This window comes from Pogona vitticeps, chromosome 1 (assembly GCF_051106095.1).
Source record: "Pogona vitticeps strain Pit_001003342236 chromosome 1, PviZW2.1, whole genome shotgun sequence".
Lineage (NCBI taxonomy): Eukaryota > Metazoa > Chordata > Lepidosauria > Squamata > Agamidae > Pogona > Pogona vitticeps.
The window spans coordinates 226,465,032-226,486,683 of record NC_135783.1 but is presented as its reverse complement, the minus strand read 5'-3'; the positions used below and the strand labels follow the sequence as shown (position 1 = coordinate 226,486,683).

The window sequence follows — 21,652 nt, the reverse complement described above, 5'->3', positions numbered from 1 at the left end:
AAGTTCTTCAGGCACTCTGTCCACCAAATCTAGTTCCTTAAATCTTTACTTCCACTGTGTATTCATAAGGGATTTGGTTTAGATTATACCTGAGCGGCCCAGTGGTTTTTCCTACTCTCTTCAGTCTAAGCTTGAATTTTGCTATGAGGAGCTGATGATCAGAGCCGCAGTCAGCTCCAGATCTTGTTTTTGCTGACTGTATAGAGCTTCTCCATCTTTGGCTGCAAAGAATATAATCAATCTGATTTCGTGCTGCTTATATAACGCCCCATAGCGCTTCAAGCACTCTCTGGGCGGTTTACAATTTAATTATGCAGGCTACAGTTTGCCTCCCCCCAGCAAAATGGGTACTCATTTTACCGACCTCGGAAGGATAGAAGGCTGAGTCAACCTTGAGCCGGCTACCTGGGATTTGAACCCCAGGTCGTGAGCACAGTTTTAGCTGCAGTACAGCGGTTTAACCACTGCGCCACGATGCTCTTCATAAAGAAGGCTGACCGCCGAAGAATTGATGCTTTTGAATTGTGGTGCTGGATGAGACTCTTGAGAGTCCCCTGGACTGCAAGGATAACAAACCTATCCATCCTGAAGGAAATCATCCCTGAGTGCTCACTGGAAGGACAGATCCTGAAGCTGAGGCTCCAGTACTTCGGCCATCTCATGAGAAGAGAAGACTCCCTGGAAAAAACCCCAATGCTGGGAAAGTATGAAGGCAAGAGGAGAAGGGGACGACAGAAGACGAGATGGTTGGACAGTGTCATCAAAGCTACCGACATGAATTGGACCCAACTCTGGGATGCAGTGGAAGACAGGAGGGCCTGGTGTGCTCTGGTCCATGGGGTCATGAAGAGTCAGAGAAAACTTAACGACTAAACAACAACCAAAACCAGATGTCAGTTAGAGAAGAGACAGGAAGGGGGCAAAGTATATAAAAAGGTAAGAAAAATAAGAAAAACCAGAGAGATTTTAAAAATAATAATAAAGTACCAAATCAGATGGTTGTGACTGCTTTCAACACCCCCATTTACTTCTTTTCTCATAAAAAACAGAGATTAGATATAACACTGGATGCAGAAATAACATACAGCTCCATATTCATGAGCTAAACATCAAGTTCTGAAGTGAGTGAGGGGGAGAGGGGATGACAGTCTACAGCTAAAACCATGGATTATTATTTAAAAAATGTGTTGTAGAAACCCAAACTACCCCTGTGTGAAATACATACAATTTGGACTGCTATGCAGTTTTCCCCTGCAAAGGGAACATATTACATATCATATGAGTATAGCGGAAAAATCATGATTCATTTGGTGTTTAGACACATGAAGTAGATTATCAACTTTTGAGTAGCCAACAGGATATGTCACTGGTGATTTTTTTTCATGCTGACCTAAACAGGGATTAAAGCCTTACCTGCACAACTGGATTCAGCAGTCTGTTACTGCTTTTCAGGCTTCTTTTACTCACACAGATATTGGTTTCGTTCCCATGGTTTTACTGTCATTATGCAGTGTTTAGATTAGTTTATGACCTGATTTTTGAAGTTCAGACACTAAAATATGCCTCCTGACAATTAGCATTGGCACCTACCTTCTTTTTGTACCTGTTTTGACTCAGAGGCAATTAACATGACAAAAAGGCATTTTATACCTTCATATCCAAGATACGTATTGGACTTGTCTACTGAATTTTGGATATGCCTTCTGTTCAGTTCTGTGTGGAGAGTATGAGAATAAGGTTTCCATAATCTTGGTGTTCCTTTTTTCTGAGTTGACTTGAAATAACTATTTTTCCTTACTATTGGAAAACCTTTCAGCTCGCTAAGACTGTGGTAAAATGAGTTATGTCATGAGATTGAAGGAGAGTGGGACTTGTAGTCAATGAGAAGGAAAGAAAATGGAGTCAGTTAGGTTTTAAAAGTGAAAGGAGTTGAAGACATGAGAATGTGTAAAAGACAGAGAGGCTGTTTTTCTTAATTTATAGCCAGGCTGATATGGAGTGAAACCTGGTAAGAATGCAAGGACAAAGAGGCCCCAGTGCGAAGACCAAACAAATTCTTTTCTAATTGGAATGGCGATAAACCACCTGCATCTCCATGAGAACTGTAGGAGGAATGGACAGTTACACCTCTTTGAGTTGATTGGTTTACAGTCATGAAAAAGGAGGTCCGAGGAATGTAGAGAAATGGACAATGAGTTATGTTGGAGAGAGACCATTTTGTGGAAGAGAACTTTTGCCTGAGAGAAGTTATTGATGGTTTGTGTTATGTAGCTTGAAGGGAAAGAATGTAGGTAAGAAAGAAGGAGGTGGGGCTAGCCCACCATAGCCTAGTTTTTAGTCTTTATTATTTTAATGGGAATTAGTTGTTGTACAGTGGTGCCTCGCTTGATGTGGATAATTTGTTCCATTCAAATCGCTGTTAAGCGAAATCCTCATCAAGCGAAACGAAAAAGCCCATTGAAATGCATTGAAAACCGGTTCAATGCATTCCAATGGGCGAAATACCTCAGCGTCCAGCGAAGATCCTCCATAGGCGGCCATTTTCCGGTGCCTGTAATGCGAGGAATTCGTCCTAAAGCACAGCGGGGAGCCATTTTGCACAGCAGGCGGCCATTTTGAAACCTGACGATCAGCTGTTTTTGATCGCTGTTAAGCGAAAAATCGGTTCCTGAAGCAGGGAACTGATCGTCATAAAACGGAAAAACCCCATTGAATCATCATTTAGCGATCGCAATAGTGATAGCAAAAAACTAATCGCCAAGCAATTTTCTCGTCTAACAAGGTAATCATCAAGCGAGGCACCACTGTATTTAACTGTGGTAATCATTTGAACATGTCTTTATGCTAATGCTTGAACAAAAATAAACTGTTTCTATGAAACTATATTTTCTTAATAAAAATAATTACTGTATAAAAATCCTTACTGGGGACTAGTCTCTTGGATCAGCAGGGTTTGACTAAATACAGAGGAGTGGTAAAAGCCATTGACTAGCTACCATAGAGAAGTCCTATTTAGCTGAGCTTTTGTGAGTTCTATGGAGCCGCAGAGCCCATGTTCCTGTACTTGCAAAGTACTGAATAAAGTAAAGTGTTATTTTAAGGTCAGGCTTCTTCCAGTTGCAAATGCTATGCTCTGCTGGAGGTTGAGGACTTGCCCCAGTGTAAAGTGGTAGATTTGTGGCCTGCGGAACTCCCTGCCCAAATGACATATGCTCCTTAGGGAGATTTGTCACAGGCCATTACTAAAATATTAAGGAAATTGCTGCCTCTACTAGCTAAGTATGAAAAGAATCCCTAGTGCTCATTGTATAAACACCAAATTTTATCGGATTTGAAACTTGCATGTGGAGATGCTTGTTTTTTAAAATGTTATTACTATTCCCTTTGCATGTGAATGGCAACAGAGCAGAACAGAATAAGTCTTTCCTTTAGACAACCTATCAGCAAATCCAAGAATAATGGTGGGTTGTATTTTTTGTTTTCGTACAGCTAAGAGTTTTTGCTCTTAGGATTCAGATAAATCAGACAGTTATAGAGGAACAGCCTAAATTGTTCACAGTTTAACATTACAGCTGTCAGGCACGAACGTACAAAACTCTTCTTTTTCATCTCCACATTTGACTTACAAAGTGTACACAGACTGAGCTGCAAACTCTCTTAGATTAAATGCCTGTGATGGATAAGAGAACAAAGTGTTTTCTTTATGTCTCTAATATGAACCTACAACCACTGTATTTCAATCTAAATCTACTTGACAGTCATCTTCACTCAAAACACTTCTAAATATTGCATGGTATCATCCTTATTGAACAGCTCTGCAGAGCGACATTAATACAATTTCTGATGAAGCTTTTATTGCTTCTTCCATCTATCAGAAACATTTGTTTCTGCTGAGAAATGCTCAATCCTAAGAGGTCTTTGTAGTAAATGGAAACCTACAGAGGAAAATGAAATATCAAGAAATGTTCAACACTGTTAATTAAATGTCTTTAATGGGGAGCGGCTCTTATTAACATCAGTAGCGAAAAACAGAATCTCTGGAAATCACCGCTTCAAATGAAGTCTGCAGTGACAGTTTACATGAGCACTGGCCCATGTGAACTGTCTGCTTCCTGATTATGTCCTTTCCCCCAGCCCATAAGTGATAATTATTCACATCTGGGGAATTGTCATGCTGGTATTTTGTTCCTTTGTAATTACTATTAGTACAAAATGAGAAGCAGGAGCAAAAAAACTGACCTCCTAATGAGGTCTAGGCATGAGAGCTTCAAATGAGAACCCATCAAGAGCAAGAATGAAGAATCTGATCAATTTGCCAAGGAATATTCTGGAAGGGGGGGGCTTTTTGAAACATTCAAAGCATTATTTGACCACAGAACAGCCTCTAAATTACAGGAACTATTGGGCCAAATCCTGACATCAATTTCCTTCTCCCAGACAACTGGCTTTCTTATAACACTCCCTCGTTGAGAACAAGGGACGGAATCACACACACACACACACACTGATATTTCAGATGATGAATTTCACAATCTCATGCCACTAACCACTGCAGATGAAACCAAAGGACGTTGTAGGTCAAACCATCTCACAATAATAATAGTAATCTCAGAACTGCAGAGCTGGAAGGGACCCTATGGATCATCAAGTTCAGCCCTGTCAAGGAGACACAGCAGGGAATCAAACTCCCAACATTTATCTCCACAGCCCAAAGCAAGAACCATTTTAATTTATTTTTGTAGAAATGAAACAAAATTGGCAACCACTGCAACTAAAGCAATAACACAAATTGTGTGAAACAATAATGGGCGTTGCTCTGTTGCACAGATTTTTATGGACCACAAGCACTGGATGGATTGCTTGAGTCTTTTTAATCAGCCAGTCATTCTGTGCTTCTTGTGCTTTGCTCCTCAAAGGGAAAGAAAACTAGTTTTGTGCAAAGATAGTATGCAACGATTATGGAGACCCTGATGTAGGAAAACAGTACCCTTTGTTTCATTCTCACCCAGGGATGAGGAAGCCCACAAAGCTGCAACTTTTTTTCAAGATGAGAAAGCTTAAACTGATGAAAACAAATATCTGTAATTTGGTAGCTATATTTGCTTTCCATTTTAGAAAATTCTCTCCTCCATATACACATGAAAGTAGGCTGGATACATCAACCAGCTTAATTTCTACTGGCTTTTGCATCCTCCCTGTCTAGCAATAGCACCTTCAACTACAGTGGTGCCTTGACTTATGACCATAATCCGTTCCAGAAGATGGACGTAACTCAAAACGGTCATAAGTCGAAGCACCATTTCCCATTGAAATGCACTGGAACACGATTAATCTGTTTCGGCCAAAAATAATAAATAAATAAATAAGTAAGTAAATAAGTAAATAAATGAATGAATGAATGAATGAATGAATGAATGAATAAAGCACACAGCAGCCCTGTCAGAAGGCGTGGGGCTTTAAAAAAACACAGAAACCAAAAATAAAGCACACAGCAGCCCCGTCGGAAGGCACTGGGGCTTAAAAAACAACATCAAAAATAAACAGCACAGCGAGCCCCATCAGAAGGCACTAGGGCTGAAAAAAATAAACACGCCAAAACACACAAAAAATATCACAGCACTGAAACATAACCCCCCCCAGCCCAAACCCACCTTGCAAAACCCTGTAAATGTACTTACTCAGAATTAGAAAGCAGCAGCAGGCGGTCCCAAGCCTCCTCCAACACACACATTCTAACTGTTGGGGTGAAAGAGCTACACAGAAGCTCTTCCCCGACTAACAGTTAGCCCTGTACTGTAAGTTGAATTCCCCGCCTTTTTTTCTCCCTCTTTTGATTGCAACTCGAAGCTCCGGATGCAAGTCGAAGCAAAATTTTGCAGCTGGAGCTGGTCGCAACTCAAAATGGTCATATGTCAGGGTGGTCGTACGTCGAGGCACCACTTTATTTCATTTTAACCTGAATATCACCAACACTTATAACATCTTTCTGGCTTTGAACTTGAGTATGTCCTTTGGACATTGTAAAGTGACTGACAAAGCTACTGAGTGTCTTCTGCCCTTCTGGCTTCCTCGGTTTTCTCTCCTCTTAACCAGCAAGTAGCTTGAACTCCATTTTAATGCAGTGCCATAACAAGTCGTTTCTACTTGCAGGCCAGGTTTCTTTTTCTAGCCACCCACACCATAATCCTAATCTCCACAAAGACTAACCATTTGGGGGAAAAGATTAATATAATCTGAAGTTAAACATACCTTCTATTTTCATCTTGACAACAAGGTCACCAACTATACTGAGCAGAAAGCACTGCATCGTTTAAAATAATGTTGATAAATGTCAATATATTGACAGACTCTGACACTTATTTTGAACCTCAGTTCAGCAGCACTTGGAAGTGTATTTTAAGTGCCACAATACACTTGATCCAATTGCTAGCAAGCTTGTCTGTCTGCTTTGGTCAGTATCTGAACTGTATTGTCTAGCAGTTTAATAGCTGATAGTAGGTCATACACCAATTTCAAACACTTTTTATATTGTTCATCACACAACTGAACTCATGCTTTTTTTAAGAATCTGGTTCACAGTTTCTGACTGCCTTGGGTTGCCTTGGATATTCAACCTAGTAAGTAAACAAACTCTGAATTTTCAGAAAAATCATTAGTGGAATGTGAATTCTGGGAAAGCATGAAGCATGTTCCACACTGAGTAAAATTCAGAAGACATACTCAAGTGGCAAATCCCTTTCTGATCTAATCATCCTCTCTTCTTTCACCCCCTTATCTAAAAAGCTGAACATTTCTGATACCTACTTTTGAGAAGAAATTCCATCCTCACTTCTCTATTCTGGCTTTTCCAGCTGTTCAGATGCCACTCGGTAGCCAGGTGGAACATTATTACCTCTATTCATGTTTTCTGCCTGTGAAGTGCACAGGATATCTGATCAAATTGGTAGACACTACCAATGGTTAGTTGAATCAGTCCTACTTATTACAATGTACTGTAATAAGAATTCTAGAATTCATTTAAATCTAATTTAATTTGAATCAATAGACCGAACTACTCTAAACACATCAGACTTGAATTCAGGGTACCCCCCCATGGCTTCATACTAACTAATGAAGGCTATTCTGTATGTATCTTCAGGCTCATTCACCATAAAATACCTGCCTACCCAACCCAAATGCTGAGATCTTTACAAACCTATCTGGCAGCCTACAATCATCTCTAGATGCCTTCTCAGCCTTGTAGAAAACTTTCTGGGCACACCCGTAGGAGGTACAGGGGATCATTCCATGAGCAGAACCACCCCACTGGCTGATGTTCCTACAGCTGTATGCCATTAAGTCAGGTAATCCCACTGCTCACCTTTCCTTTCCAAGAGAACCTTTCCTTGGGTTCTTTTCTTCCTCTTCTTGGCTTTATCTCACCATGTTCCCACAGAATACAGCACTCTCTGCTAATCCATCTGTTTGTCAGGGAACCCAACCAACCTGGCGTCTAGCAACTGTAAATAGTCTCCAAGCAATGGGACAATGTGTGTGTGATATGCCGCCAAACTGCATCCATCTTAAATATTGAGATATTTATCAGCCCCCACTCCCAAGTTTCCATGGCTGAGGGGTCATTTGAACCTAGGAATCTGGAGTCCTAGTTTGTCAGTCTTATCCACTACACCACACTACACTTGCTCTCAGTGGGATGTTACGAGTATATGTAAACATTAAACTTTTTGGCCTTTACTTCCAAATACCAACATTTTTCTCTGTGTAATGTGCAAATATAAGACTAGTTTAATTTCCTTCCATCCTGATATCCTAAAAATTGCTATACAAAGAAGGTAGAAAGATGCCAAATGAACACCTATTCTTTTCATGTGTTTTACCCACCGAATATGCATATTTACTAAATTGAAAACTGAATCCACGCTCATTTACCTTTCTAAGCTCTTATTTTCACTTGAAGGTGGTTCATTTTTAATCAGAACATTTTGCATACTACATCAAACCTCTGTAAAAAGAGCCACTTTTCATGTTCATAATGGAACATCAAAGCCTCTGCAATGAATTTATTTCTAGAGACACTAACAAAAAGTCCCCCTTTTTTCTACTCTGAAAGGTGTGAAATAGAATTGTCTTCATTTTAGAGACAGAGACACGTCTTACAAAGAGAGAAAAATTGCATTGCTTCCCAAGTTCACCGGGGAGAAATGCACGGGAATGAAGAATTGTTTCCGTCAGTAAGCACTTCCAAATTAAGCTGAATAGTACAGGTATGAAATCATAAGCAGCAGGTCCTCTGGGAGTGGACTCTGCTTCCTGGCTCCCCATGTAGAGTGATACGTAACCCTCACCGAGCACACTAGCCAATAGGTTAGAGGCCTTTAAAAGGACTTTGGTTGCGGCAGCAAGAATATTCTGGGAAGGCACTTGCGGCAGAGCAGCAGGTTTTAGAGACAGAATTTATTATTTAGTTCTGAATGGCAACAAAAAAGGATTTCTTCCCTTCTTGGCACCTTCACTTTCCGGGAATACTGTAGGACTAGCTGATGATGAGCTGGCCACAGCACATTGTGTTTCCCTCTGCAGCTACTCAACTTTGTGTGTTGGCTTCTCTCCCAATCCATGTACAAAGCTGCCAGACAATCTCAACTCTATCCAGGCACAAATCTGCCACACAATCTCATAGTGCCACCAAAGTTCAACTCTGGGAGTAAAGCAGGGGAAAGGAGGTGAAGGAGAAATAGATAATAGTGTGAAGGCAGCTGCTGCTGGATGGAAGGAAACAAAAGCTTTTCGGAAGAGAAGAATGGACTGTGTTTCCTAACCTTCTACAGGTTTGTTTTGAAAACAGATACAGTGGTGCCTCGCTTAACGAGGATAATCCGTTAAAGTGAAATCACTGTAGAACGAAATCCTCATTAAGCGAAATAAAAAAGCCCATTGAAACACATTGAAAACCCTTCAATGCATTCCAATGGGCTGAAAACTCACAGTCCAGCGAAGATCCTCCATAGGGGCGGCCATTTTCACTGCCTGTAAAGCGAGGAATCCATCCTAGAAAACAGCGGGGGACCATTTTGTACTCCCGGTGGCCATTCTGAAACCCGACGATCAGCTGTTTTTAGATCGTTGTAATGCGAAAATCGGTTCCCGAGGCAGGGAACTGATCATTGTGAAGTAGATTTTTCCCATTTAAACCATTGTTTTGCAATCGCAAAAACCTAATCGTCAAGTGATTTCCTTGTTAAGCGAGGCAATCGTTAAGCGAGGCACCACTGTACTTGCTGTATTGTGCTAGGGCATAAGAAATACAGGAAAAGTCCTTACTTCCACACCAAGAAGATGACCTATGGAGGACTCAGGAAAGTGCAGAACAATATCATCTGTCCTGTTCAGTCCTCTTCCTTAATTCTATATGACTTAATTCTATACTAGTATCAGGCTGCCATGTACTAGGTAGACATGGAAAGACACTCTGCATGTATTGAGAAGCAGTTTCACTATATTCTTGATATTTCACTATATTTGGGCATTTAACTGGATATACCTTGTGAGAATTGAATTCAGGGGAGGGTGTCAGAGAAGGCAAATGCATCCATCTTGCATATGGCTGACAGTTCACACCACTTTTGAACACCCATAAACAACATTAGCCTACTAATATAGTAAGCAGTTGGGGTGCCCACATGTCCTGCTTTATAGTAGATAGTCCTCTGAAGGCAATCTCTATTTGAAGAGCTATATGCCCAGTTTAAAGATGATGCATCTTGATAATGGAGAGCAGGGACTCTGACATTGTTTAGAAATAGCTAATACTGTGCTATAAATTCAGAAGGTACAAAGGTGACCTGCACACTGTATACCCATTGCAGAGGCAGGTATTATGCTTCCATTTAAATTATAGTATTTTGACCATCAGTAAGAAAGTGAAAATTTTTACACAAATCCGTGTTCCCTTTTGTACTCCCTAAGTGACCACCCTATTCTCATTTTTTGCAAGGAGTCAGCATCTTGTCACAAGTGGTGACTGTCAAGCTTGGATAATGCTTGATGAACCACACCGGTGCAAACTTGTTGCATTTAATTTTTCTAGTTATGTTCATGCAACCTCATCCTTGGTTACAATACTGTACAAAACTGATCCACAAATAACTGAGCTCAGCATATTTTTCCATCACTGATACAAAAATTCATTTATATGGTAGTAGCACAGTACAGAAACTGAACTTTTGCAGTTAGCATACTATGAATCCTCAGAACACCATCCTTAAAAAAAAAAAAAAACCACACAAATCCTGACCAGGCCTAACAGAATGTAATGATAACACATACATGTTTCAGTCTGCATCTGATTACTATTCCACTGACATGACTTCTTGGCAACATTTAAAGTTCATTACCAGCAATATTTATTCTGGAGTCAGGGATATTGATATTGTAATAAGTTCTTAGTTTTATATATCCCTGAACTATAATTAAGTTTGAAGAGGGGGTGAAATGCAGCCAGTGGTCAATAGATCAAAAGTGTTTATTGCAAAGAAATACCTTTTATGACTATTCAAATATGAATTTGAACAGGCTGCACACAGTAAAGCTACAAATAGTTTGATCAGCTCTTACCTGGACACAGATTCAAGGTGATCATGGCTTCCATACTTTCTCCCACAATATTGTATCAAAGCCTCTATTTTGTTTTTAAAGATTATAATTTAATTATGGGTCAAATCTGGTTGTAAAGCCAATAACTATCATAATGGCATTTAATACTACGATGTATGAAGTTTCTGAATAACTGGACTGTCACAATGGCTGATATCCTGTTATATAGTTATGCATGCAGGAAACAAATGGCATAATTTGCAATAGTTTCTCATTGGCCATTAGCAAAACCCTGTTTGAGTTTTTGAGTGTTTTTGAGTGCTGGCTTGGTGCATGCCAGAAAATCCAAGCAGCGATTAGTTAACGGCCACTGAAAAACCACTGCAAGTTACACCATTTGTCTTCTTCAGGTGTAACTGTGCCTCTAAGTTTTAAGCCAGTTTAATTTAGTGTAAAGTTATTCATGTATCTTCAGCAGTATGCTCCAATATATTCAAGATAAGTACTGTATGTGAATAGTACAGCCCCAGTTTATCGATCATCAGGTCAGTTTACATATTTAAAGAGAATAGTTTAGAAGAACAAAAGCACAAATATACACACAGGCAGACAGGCTGGCACATGCAGTGGCCATATGAATGCATATGCACAAACTTCCTAATGTGGATGCACACAAGCACTTCACATGCACACAAATGCATGCACATATATGTTCCTAGCATCTACCAAAGCATGTGCATGTGAAAGGTGGAGCAATGTAAGGAAGAATGTTTCACAATAACCTTCTGTCCTCTACAGCCCCTACATTACCTTCCCACTGTCTACTTGCACTGCTGCCTTCTCTCTCTATACAGTCTACATACCTGATTGTGCTCCCCTCTCCTTGGCATGGATACTTACAAAATCAAGATGTCTGATAACTCTGGAAAGCAGCTTTTCAAACATAGCATCCTAAATAGTGCTTTCCTCCTTTCTCAATTGGCTGCTGTATTACTTTTAATCAGGATTCTCTAGTTTTCATAGTGTGTTCACTCCATATGACTATTCTCACCAGTCGTCAAGTATATCTTTCAACCTCATAGCTATCTAAAATCAAGTATGATACAGATAATCACCCACTCATGACATAAATTGTTGGTGAATGGGTGTATCATTACTACTACCTGATAGGCCTTTATTATGGCAACAGGTTCTTCTCCGTGTGGCTGTGGGGATCCTTGACTTTGCAGTAGATTCCTCACTGTCTCTTCCATTCTGGAAAATAAAGAAAGGCAATAATAAGTAAAGGACAACATGTAATTACAAATTTTCATTCTATGGAGGATTCTCTCATTTGACAGAGATAATTCAAATATTGATTCTCACTTAACAGACTGAGTCACGTCTATGCATATACATACATAAATGTATACAAAACTTCAAGACAAAGAAAAACACTGCATTTTAATTAATTTGTTCTTGCTAATATTTTATATAACAGACTAGTGTAGACCTTGAAAATAGGCCTTTAAGAAAACTGAGAATTAAAAATATGCTTTCTGGACATAGGTCAAGGCCTGACAATGTGCTCCAGTAACCAACCGTAGCAGATTTGGAACTTCTTCCAGTTCTTCCCCTCTCCCTCTGATTGCCCTTCCATGGAGCTAAATGTGTTCCACAAGGTTTCCTAGTCTTGTGAAGGAGTTTTTAGGGCACCTGTTGGGTCTTCGTATTCTTAGGGATCGGAGATCCTACTCTAGAGGGATACTGAGAATACTGTAAAGCTACACTGGATACTTGGCAAATTAGTCAAATATGATATTTGGCTCTGGAATAGTTTGTTGTGTACCTGAAGCAAGTAATGATTCTGGACCATAGTGAATGTTTGTGCCGTTGAATGAAGAACCACTGATTTTAAGATAATGACATCAGTTCCTGGTAAATTGGTATTTATAGAATATCTTGGTCACTTCAAGTGAATTTTTGTGGTATATCATAAGGCTATTAGTGGTCAATGCCCATGAATCTCATTCACATTCCAAAGACCAACAATGAAATACATTAAACTATGGTATATATTATTGTTTGTTGCTATTGCACCTTGTCAAGTCAGATTGTCTCGTCTACTCAGATTATATCTTACCTAGTCAGACTTGTGACAAATATTCTAGGCAGACATCCAGGAACAGCTTAGTTATTTTTAGCATAATTATTATTTATTCGATATGCATGCTTCTCATTTGCCAAAATGTACCTCATTTTCAGCACAGTATTTCCATTTTATCCTCACATAACAAGTCTCTAAGATAACAGCCTCAGGGAATATGACTGTATAAAACTAAGAAACTGTAGCCCAACAAATGTTGATAGACAGGAAATTGCATGAGTCCTCAGCACTGGGAGTGCTGGTTGATGCTGATGGAAATGGCAATCCGACAAAACCTGGAGGGCCACAGTTGCTCACCTCTGCTACAAAGACGCATTAGCATTTGTGAGCTAAGAAAGGTTTTGACCCCGAACTTTATATACATATCAGACACTCTAATAACTTTGGCTCTCTTTAGTGTCTCTTTAAAAAAAATTAAAGATTTTTCTAGAGCTAAAAATATGAGAATTGTCTTTCTGGATCAGACCATGGTCTACCCACTCAAGCATTCTGATTTAGGGACAGATGCATTTGGGTGCTCACAAGCAGACCATCAAGAAAGATCACAAAGAGCCTTCCATTCTTCTTCCTTAGCATATGGCATTCTTTGGGATTATACTCTTTAGTTTAGTCTATTAAACCAGTCAGAATTCATTATAGTTACTTCTTTGATGTTAACATTCCAGTTTGTTTAGTCTTTTATATCAAAAATAAGCATTCCTCCAGATTCCCAAGGAAGAGTCATCACAAGAGATTCACTCCAGTCAGATGTCCAGACAGTTCAGTTATTTTTAGTACAATTGTTATTAATTTGATATGCATGCTTCTTATGAGCCAGAATGTAGCTAGTATAGACATTCCATCTGTTGACCAAATGTGAACAAAAATAAACTAAATATAATCCTCAGTTCAGTGCATAGTTTCTCAGTCGTAGTTTGGAAACATTTGTGCTTAATATGCTGACTTTAATCAAAAACTTATTTTTATCCCAAATCTCTCTCTTCATTCTACACCTTCCAAAAAGGGAAAAAACACCACCAATTTAAATGGGCTTAAATAACAATTATGCACTATAAAGTCAATTCTGACTTGCAGCAACATTTCCCCAGTCTTCTAAGTACCCAGAAGGGGTTTACTGGCCCATTATTGTGGGGCACACTGAAACTGGACAACACAGTACTGTATGCCCAAGGCCACCCAGGTAGCCACAGCCACATGTGCTCCCAGGAGACACACTGAAGATCCAAACCCTTGGCCCTTCACTCCACAGCCTATCGTAACTGCTGGCTGATTTTCCATTAGCACATTGTAAAGGTCTGGAAGGAAATCAAGAAAGAGGCCAATAATCAAAATGGACAAAATGGACCAGTCTTGTCAATGCAGATTGTCAGCACTGATTCAGAGCTTCGTAAAGATTTTTTTTCCTAGCTTGGAAAATGGGCATTCAATTTTTTTTGATATTTTTGTACATGGATCATAGCAGTTAGCCTCTTACTAATGGTCTGAAGGTAGGTAGCTTCCTACATCCCTTTGCTTGTTAATTCTAAGAACTTTCCATCACGTGCCATTTGCAAGGATTAGACGTTTTTCAAAAAAAGTCAAACCCTGTAGATATCTATGTTCTTTAATCAATTCATAGGCTGCTACCTCAGATAGCTGGATAGCTCAGTGTTTGAGTTATCTGACTGTAGAGCTTAGAGGCTGAGAGTTCAATTCCCCACTATGCCTCCTGTGAGTACAGCCAGCCTCTATGGTCTTGAGCAAGTTGCACAGTCCCAGAGTAAACACTTCTAAGTATTCTCTACCTGTAACCATAAATCAGAATTGACTTGATGGCATATTATTATTATTTTATTAATCTGATATTAGACTGTTGCTCATACAGCTCGAATACCCCACATTTGCCCAAAAACAATGCACATGCTTACTGTATATTATTACGCGTGCTTTTAAGAGGAGGGCAATAGTTTCCCAGGCAGACAACCTTGCAGTTCAAAAGACAACAGAATGGCATAATGGGAAACACTGGATGCTTTTCTTCTGACCCACTCTTGTCTACTCTGAATGACAGAGGCTTTTTCAGGCAGATTTATTTCACATCTACTTACACATGCTACCTTGCTCTTCTTTTTAAAAAAAAAATCAGAGAAGGTACGTGTTGAAACTGGGAGCTTTTGAATTCAAACATGTGCTGTTCCATGAAACTATGATGCTCTTCCCTTATTATGTTCTGTCAAGCCATTTCCTGGGCAATGCTGAGATAAAATAAAACATGGCCATCCAAGGTTTTTGTCCACAATGCAGTAATTTCACTAATTTAACAACAGAAACCTTCTGACACAATAGTAGTGGACTGAAGCAAGTACTTTGTAAAGGAAAATATATCAAAACATAATAGCAGTAGAGTAGTAATAGTATATAATGTAGAATAATGGTAAGTGGGGCGATAAGCAAAAAAGCAGCATAGAAGGCATCAGCAGACCATTTAGCCTAAAGGTCTGAATTAAATAACTAAAATATGAACAGAACATGGACTTTTTAAAAACAGCAAATTCTAATGTGCTTTGCATCTGTTCAAGGAGGGAAAATCATAAAAAGTGGCAAAATCCATAGGAAGCATTCACAGCAAGGAGACTGAAATATATCATGGCAGAGTGGTATGAAATATGTACTGTGAATAATAAATGTAGGTAAAGTTTACCAATGTCTTGATTATCTCTGAAACAGGCAAGGTTTTGAAAAAGTCAGACACTCAGCATTTCATAACCAGCCTTAGAGCGCTAAGCATACTCCTTCTGGAGGTGGAGAGATCTTTTTCTCTTTTGACTTCTCATGCAAAAGGATTTGCGTTTTAGTATTAAGGGTAAATTCTCCTTTAGTGACATTCAAACAACCAAAGGCAACTGAACCTATAGGTGATGATGGATTTGACCTCAATTAATCTTAATAAAACCCTAGTGAATATTAGTGCAGAAGAAGCTCTTTAATTCACAATGTATGACAGAGAAAACCATTTGTGCATTGCTGAATTTTGCAAATGAATAAAGTGAACAAACACAATAAAAGTGGCAAGGATGATCCATCACAAAGTATACTTCATTAATATATTTGACAAATGTAAATTGACTGTATTTAATTGCTATAGTGTTTTGTATACAGTACTAATAAATGGAGCACAGAATTACACAGAGGAATGTATGACAACAGAGGTTTCACTGCCTGCAGCAGCCTTTATTTAGGGTAGGTAGATAGTCAGCTGTGTACTTTAAAGGAACAAAATTGTGGTATTGTCATATTCTCATCAAAGAAAGCTCAAATTAAGGCACTTAATAAACCTTCCCTGGAATAATTATGAAGAAAGAGACCTCCCCCCTCGATAATGAGCTCCCCTCTTTACTTGTGCTTCACCAGACATTGTAAAATATTCTGACCTTATGAGAAAGGCATAAAAGGTCCCTCTGTCACATGTAACTATTTGCATTCTCTCAGCATTCTCCCCTTGCAAGTACTTCTCACTGAGTCGGAGCAGATTAAATTTTAAATGCACAACTGAGAAAAGATATTGCAATAATGAGGGACACAGGCCTTTTGACCTAAAATTAGCTATCCAGAAGAAAACATTTATTGAACTTGATGTGCACAGAATAAAAGAAGCACCTATGCTTCTGAAACTAAGTTTTGCTGAAGCTGTATAAGGAGAAAATCTTATTATTCATAGAGTATCATTAAACTGCAGGGTGTTGTACAGAATAATCACTGAAAGATAATGCTATTCCCGCAAAAAGTAAAGTGTGATGCTTAAATACCACCCCATAGTGCTTAAAACACTCTCTGAGTGGTTTGCGATTTAATTATACAGGCTACACACTGGCCACCCCCCGCCCCCCAGCAAGCTGGGTACTCAGTTAACCAACTTTGAAAGGCTAGAAAGTTGAGTGAAACTTCAGCTGGTTACCTAGGATTGAACCCAGGTAATGAACAGAGTTTTGACTGCAGTACTGCAGTTTACCCACTGCACCATGGTCCTTCAAATCAAAATGCTGACATAGCAAAGACAAGAGAAGGAAGAGAAGAGATGAAGAAAGCATGGACTGGAAAAGGAATTATGTGTTCGGTTGAGTTATGCTTTTACAAACAAGGACTTTCTGAAATATAGACAATATAAAGAGAGTGAAAAGAGAGCTTACTTACGTGTAACTCTGGTTCTTTGAGTGGTCATCTGTGAATGCACACTAATGGATTTAATCTGCACTTGTGCAGAGGTCTCTGGAATATTCTAGAGCTTTATGATATGTTTGTCAAGGACCGCCCCCCAGTTCACATGGTCTGCCCTCCCTGGTAACTGCCTCAGTTCCGAAGAACAGCCCGACGCTGCATCAAATGATACAGGAATGACGGACAGAGGGGAGGTGTGAATTCACAGATGACCACTTGAAGAACCAGAGTTATGGGTGAGTAACCTCTCTTTCTTCTTCATGGTCTCTGTGAATGCACACTAATGGGTGATTAACAAGCTGACTTACCGGAGGAGTGAAGTCATGGAAAATAGAAGAAAGTACTGCTCTGATAAATGATGCATCTTTCTTGGCTCTGTGATCAAGACAATAGTGGGCGGCAAACATAGATGGCGTTGTCCATGTGGCAGCTTTACAAATATCTGGGACAGGTACTCCACGAAGAAAGGCTGCAGAAGTAGCTGTAGCTCTAGTAGAATGAACCTTAATACCGACAGGTAGAGGCTGTTTGGTTAGTTGATACGCCAGCTTTAGGGTGGAAACGACCCAGCAGGAAATAGTTTGAAAAGAAATATGGAAACCTCTATGAGGGAGGTGTGGCATTATAAATAGTCATTTTGATTTGTGGAAGGAAGACATCCATGACATATAGCAAGCAGGTGCACATCTGGTAAATGAGGTGTGTGGTCCAGTCTGCCATAAGTGCATCTCCGAGAGATCTGTGTCCCATGCCTGCTCTTGAGTAGAAGTGGGTGCACTTGGAGTTTTGGGATGTGGCAAACATGTTGATTTGTGGTTGGCCCCAGATTTCGCAGAGGTGGAGGAATATGGACAGATCTAGAGACCATTCGTGCATCTATGCAGTGTGCTGAGGGTATCTGCTACCAGATTGTCTTGAGTAGCAATATGTACTGCTATGGGAAAAATGTGCATTTGAAACACCATTCCCAGAATTGCACTGTGAGATATAGAAGTGGAAGGGAGTGTGTGCCTCATTGTTTATATAAAACAACGCTAGTGTATTGTCGGTTGTGACTTGAACGGCATTGCCGAGAATGATTGGTTTGAAAGCTTGGAAGGCTTTGAAAATGGCTAAAAGTTCTAGATTGTTTATGTGAAAGGTTCGTTCTGGTGGACCAAGTAGCATGGACATGAAGATTGTTGCAATGTGCCCCCCCCCATCCGGTAGGGCTTGCGTTGGTGGTGACCGGTACTGATAGTTGGAGCAAACGATCGTCCCATGAACAGTTTGGCTGGAGTGTCCCACCAGAGGAGTTGAGAGGAGAGCTCGGGGGTGACTTGGAGAAATTTGGACAGTGGGTCTGTCATAGGGTCGAATAGGAAAAGATACCATGATTGTAGGGAGCGCATCTTTAGCCTGGCGTGTTGAATGGTTAATGTGGTAGAGGCCATGAGGCCTAGTAAACGCTGAGTCGAGTGCGCTGTGATGAGTGAGTGAGGGAGGAAATGAGCGATGAGGGAGTGGAGTTGGATCACCCTTTCTAGAGGAAGAAAGACTCTTGCCCTGGTAGAGTTGAGAATGTAGACAATTTGTTGAGTGGGAGTAAGAATAGATTTTTCTTTGTTGATTTGTAGGCCCAGATCCGCAAGAAGAGAAAGAGTCAATTGGATATCTTTTAAGACTTGAGAGTGTGAAGGGGAGACTATCAGCCAGTTGTCTATGTATGGGAAGATGGAGATTCCCAGAGTATGTAGGTGAGCTGCTACAGTTGCCATGCATTTTGTGAATACTCTTGGTGCTGTAGAGGGGTTGAAGGGTAGGGCTTTGAATTCGTAGGCATAGGCTCCTACGGCGAATCTGAGAAATTTGCGATGGTCTTGGCAAATTGTAATGTGGAAGTATGCATCGCTTAAATCTGTGACTGCAAACCAGTTGTTTTGTTAGAGAATGGGTGGGATTCATTCTAACGTGACCATACAGGAGTGTCTTTGAATGATGTAGTAGTTGAAATCTCAAAGGTCGAGGTTGGATCATAGACTGCCGTCCCATTTTGGGACGGTAAAATAACAGGAGAAGAACCCTGGATCGTCTTCTGGAGGAATGACAGGTGATATGGCATCTTTTAGGAGAAGGCAATGAATTTCTTGTTTGAGAGCTAGAGACGGTTAGGTTAGAATGATCCTTGGTGAAGTGGATAAATAAGTTCTATGGCACAACCTGTAGCGACGATGGTGAGCACCCAGGAATCTGTGGTGATAGAAGCCCAGGATGGAAGATGTGCTGAAAGATGAGTTGCTGCGGAAGGAGAGAGGTGAGTTATGTAGATCTGGGGGATGAAGAAGTCAAAGACTCTGGTTTTGCTTCTTATCAATGCGACAGAAAGACTGTTTGGGGTGCTGGTGCTGTACTGCATGTCTAGGTTAGAAGGAAGGAGCAGATTGTAAGGGATAATTATTTCTGTCAAAGAATGATCTGGATTTGTATTTTCGAAGGCTTAATGATCTGGATTGCTGGTAAGAGTAAGGGCGGCGCCATTGAAATCGTTGTGGTTTGTAGTAAAGGTTGGGTGCTGTATGAACATGTTGTCTTTTTTAATTTTTGCAGATTTTCTAATATGTCATCAGTCTTTGGGTCGAATAGTCCAGAGCCATCGAAAGGTAAGTCTTCTATTCTCATACGAGCATCATCTGAGATGTGAGCAGACCATAGTCAAGCATACTTACGGAGGGCTATAGCAGTAGCCATATGTCTAGATGAAGCGTCAATAATATGCCTGGTTGTGATATACTCTTGACTTGCGAGGACCATGGCCTCTTGGTGGAAAATGAGGCCATGGGATTTGTATTTGCCTGCAGCAGATTGGAGAGGTGGGAGAGCTTTGTTCCAAAGATAACAATGATAAGCTCTCATAGCTGCAGGATAATTTTACTGTTTTTACTGTTTTTCTGTTTTTAAATTTGTAATGCCACCCAGAGTAGACCTTTGGTCCAGATGGACAGGGTATAAATCTAATAAAATAAATAAGTAAATTAACAGTGCAGAGAGTAAATGAGGTGAGAGAATAGATTCTACGCCCAACAATGTCTAATTTCCTTCCTTCCTTGTTATTTGGTGTGATACTGAAACGGTTGCCTGCCCTGTTTTGGGTGGCATCAACGATGACTGAATTGGGAGGTGGGTGTTTGGATAAGAAAGCAGTGATTTCTCCATGAGATTTATAGAGATTTTCAACCCTGAGAGACATCTGTGGAACAGACAATGGTTTGGACCAAGTTTGCTTAGTGAGCTCTAATAATGAGGGGATAAAACTCAGAGTTAGGGTTTGTTGTTCATTAATGTACTCAAATACTTTGTTGGATTGGAGTTGAGTAAGTTGTTGCACGTCACGTCCCATAGCCTTGGCGATTCGAAGGACCAACTGAGAATGGGAAGAAAAGTCATCAGATGGTGATGGAGGATTGGTCTGGTGTAGGCAAATTAGGAGAGGATTCTTGATCTGGTATAAAGTTGGAAGATTCTGAAGAGTAGGATTAAGAGGATGAAGTTGGAGAAGTAGGGCAGTACCGTGCTTCAGAGCACAGAGTGCTGTCCTCTGAAGATGCTGGCCGTAGAGACTGGCGAAACGTTAGGAAGAACAACCTTCAGAACACGGCCAAAGAGCCCGAAAAACCCACAACAACAGTTTGTAATTTCTTTCAGATATCGATAAAGACAAACGGTATTTTGACAAGAGGCGAGACCTCAGTGGCGGCAAAAAGGAACTGAGGCAATTACCAGGGTGGGTGGACCACGTGAACTAGGGGGACGGTCCTTTAGTGTGCATTCACAGAGACCATGAAGAAGAATGTAAATTTCAGTCTTGGATATGCAGAGTTAAAGACAGGGGTGTTGTTTTCTAAACACCCACACATTATTTTTTCGGTTTAAAGAGTTTATTTCAAAACACTGAGACACTCTACCAAAAAAACCATCAACTGGTGGAAGATTTTTTGTTTTTGCTCCTACATCAGTGTCAAAAGGGAAAACACTTCTTCATAAGCAGCAGGGTTAGAACCCTCCCCTGAATGTGTGCATGTACACACAACCTACATTTTGAACAAAAAATTTTATTCTGCATAATAGTTTGTTGCACAGAATACAAGGTCTGTTGCATGAAAAGCACACCAAAAATGTCCAATGGGAAGAAAACCTCTGAATTTTTGTTTTCCATTCTCCCTTATGGGAATATAACATTTACATCCTTATGCTAGATGGTAACGAAAGATCTAGATCCATGCTGTCAAAGACACACAATGAGATGATGGGAGAAGTTCTAACGGAGAGAGGCAGAACTAGGCTGCCGTGAGTGTATAGGTGGGCTGAAAGAGTGGGATTTGATAAGGTCATCCAGAGAGAGAATATAACAGACAGACAGCTGGCAGGTGGAACAGGTTCTTGGTTTGCCTCATCTAACCCACAGGGTCAAACTGGAAAGCTAGCTAGTAGTGATAATTAGATCAATGGTCTCTAAGGACTTAATTGTCTGTGTCATGTTAGCCAGCAGTTGTCTCTTCAAAATGCTATTGACAGGTCTTCTACAACTCAGCAACTGAGGATGGGGAAGTAAAACATAATGACAACTAAATCAGGTATCACAATTGAATAATTCCAGGAGGTATACAAATTGTAGTAGCTTTGCCGGTCAAAGGACACAATATTGTACTTAATCCTTTGTTGCTATATTTGTTCACAGTGGTA

At 40.1% G+C, this 21,652-nt stretch overlaps 1 protein-coding gene across 23 annotated transcripts in view; it reads right to left on the bottom strand.

Moving 5' to 3' along the window:
• Window positions 1–21,652, bottom strand: part of NCKAP5 (NCK associated protein 5) — a 762,731-nt gene that overhangs the window by 254,825 nt on the left and 486,254 nt on the right. For 14 of the 23 annotated variants that reach the window (XR_013537157.1, XM_072984241.2, XM_072984267.2 and 11 more), the window contains one exon: window positions 11,754–11,847. Coding sequence is in view for 22 of the 23 variants with exons in the window: in XM_072984241.2 (XP_072840342.2) it covers window positions 11,754–11,847 (94 nt within the window). In the remaining variant the exon portion in view is untranslated. The remainder of the gene's footprint in view (window positions 1–11,753; window positions 11,848–21,652) is intronic. The other 9 variants (XM_072984248.2, XM_078377084.1, XM_078377077.1 and 6 more) reach the window with 1 other exon arrangement.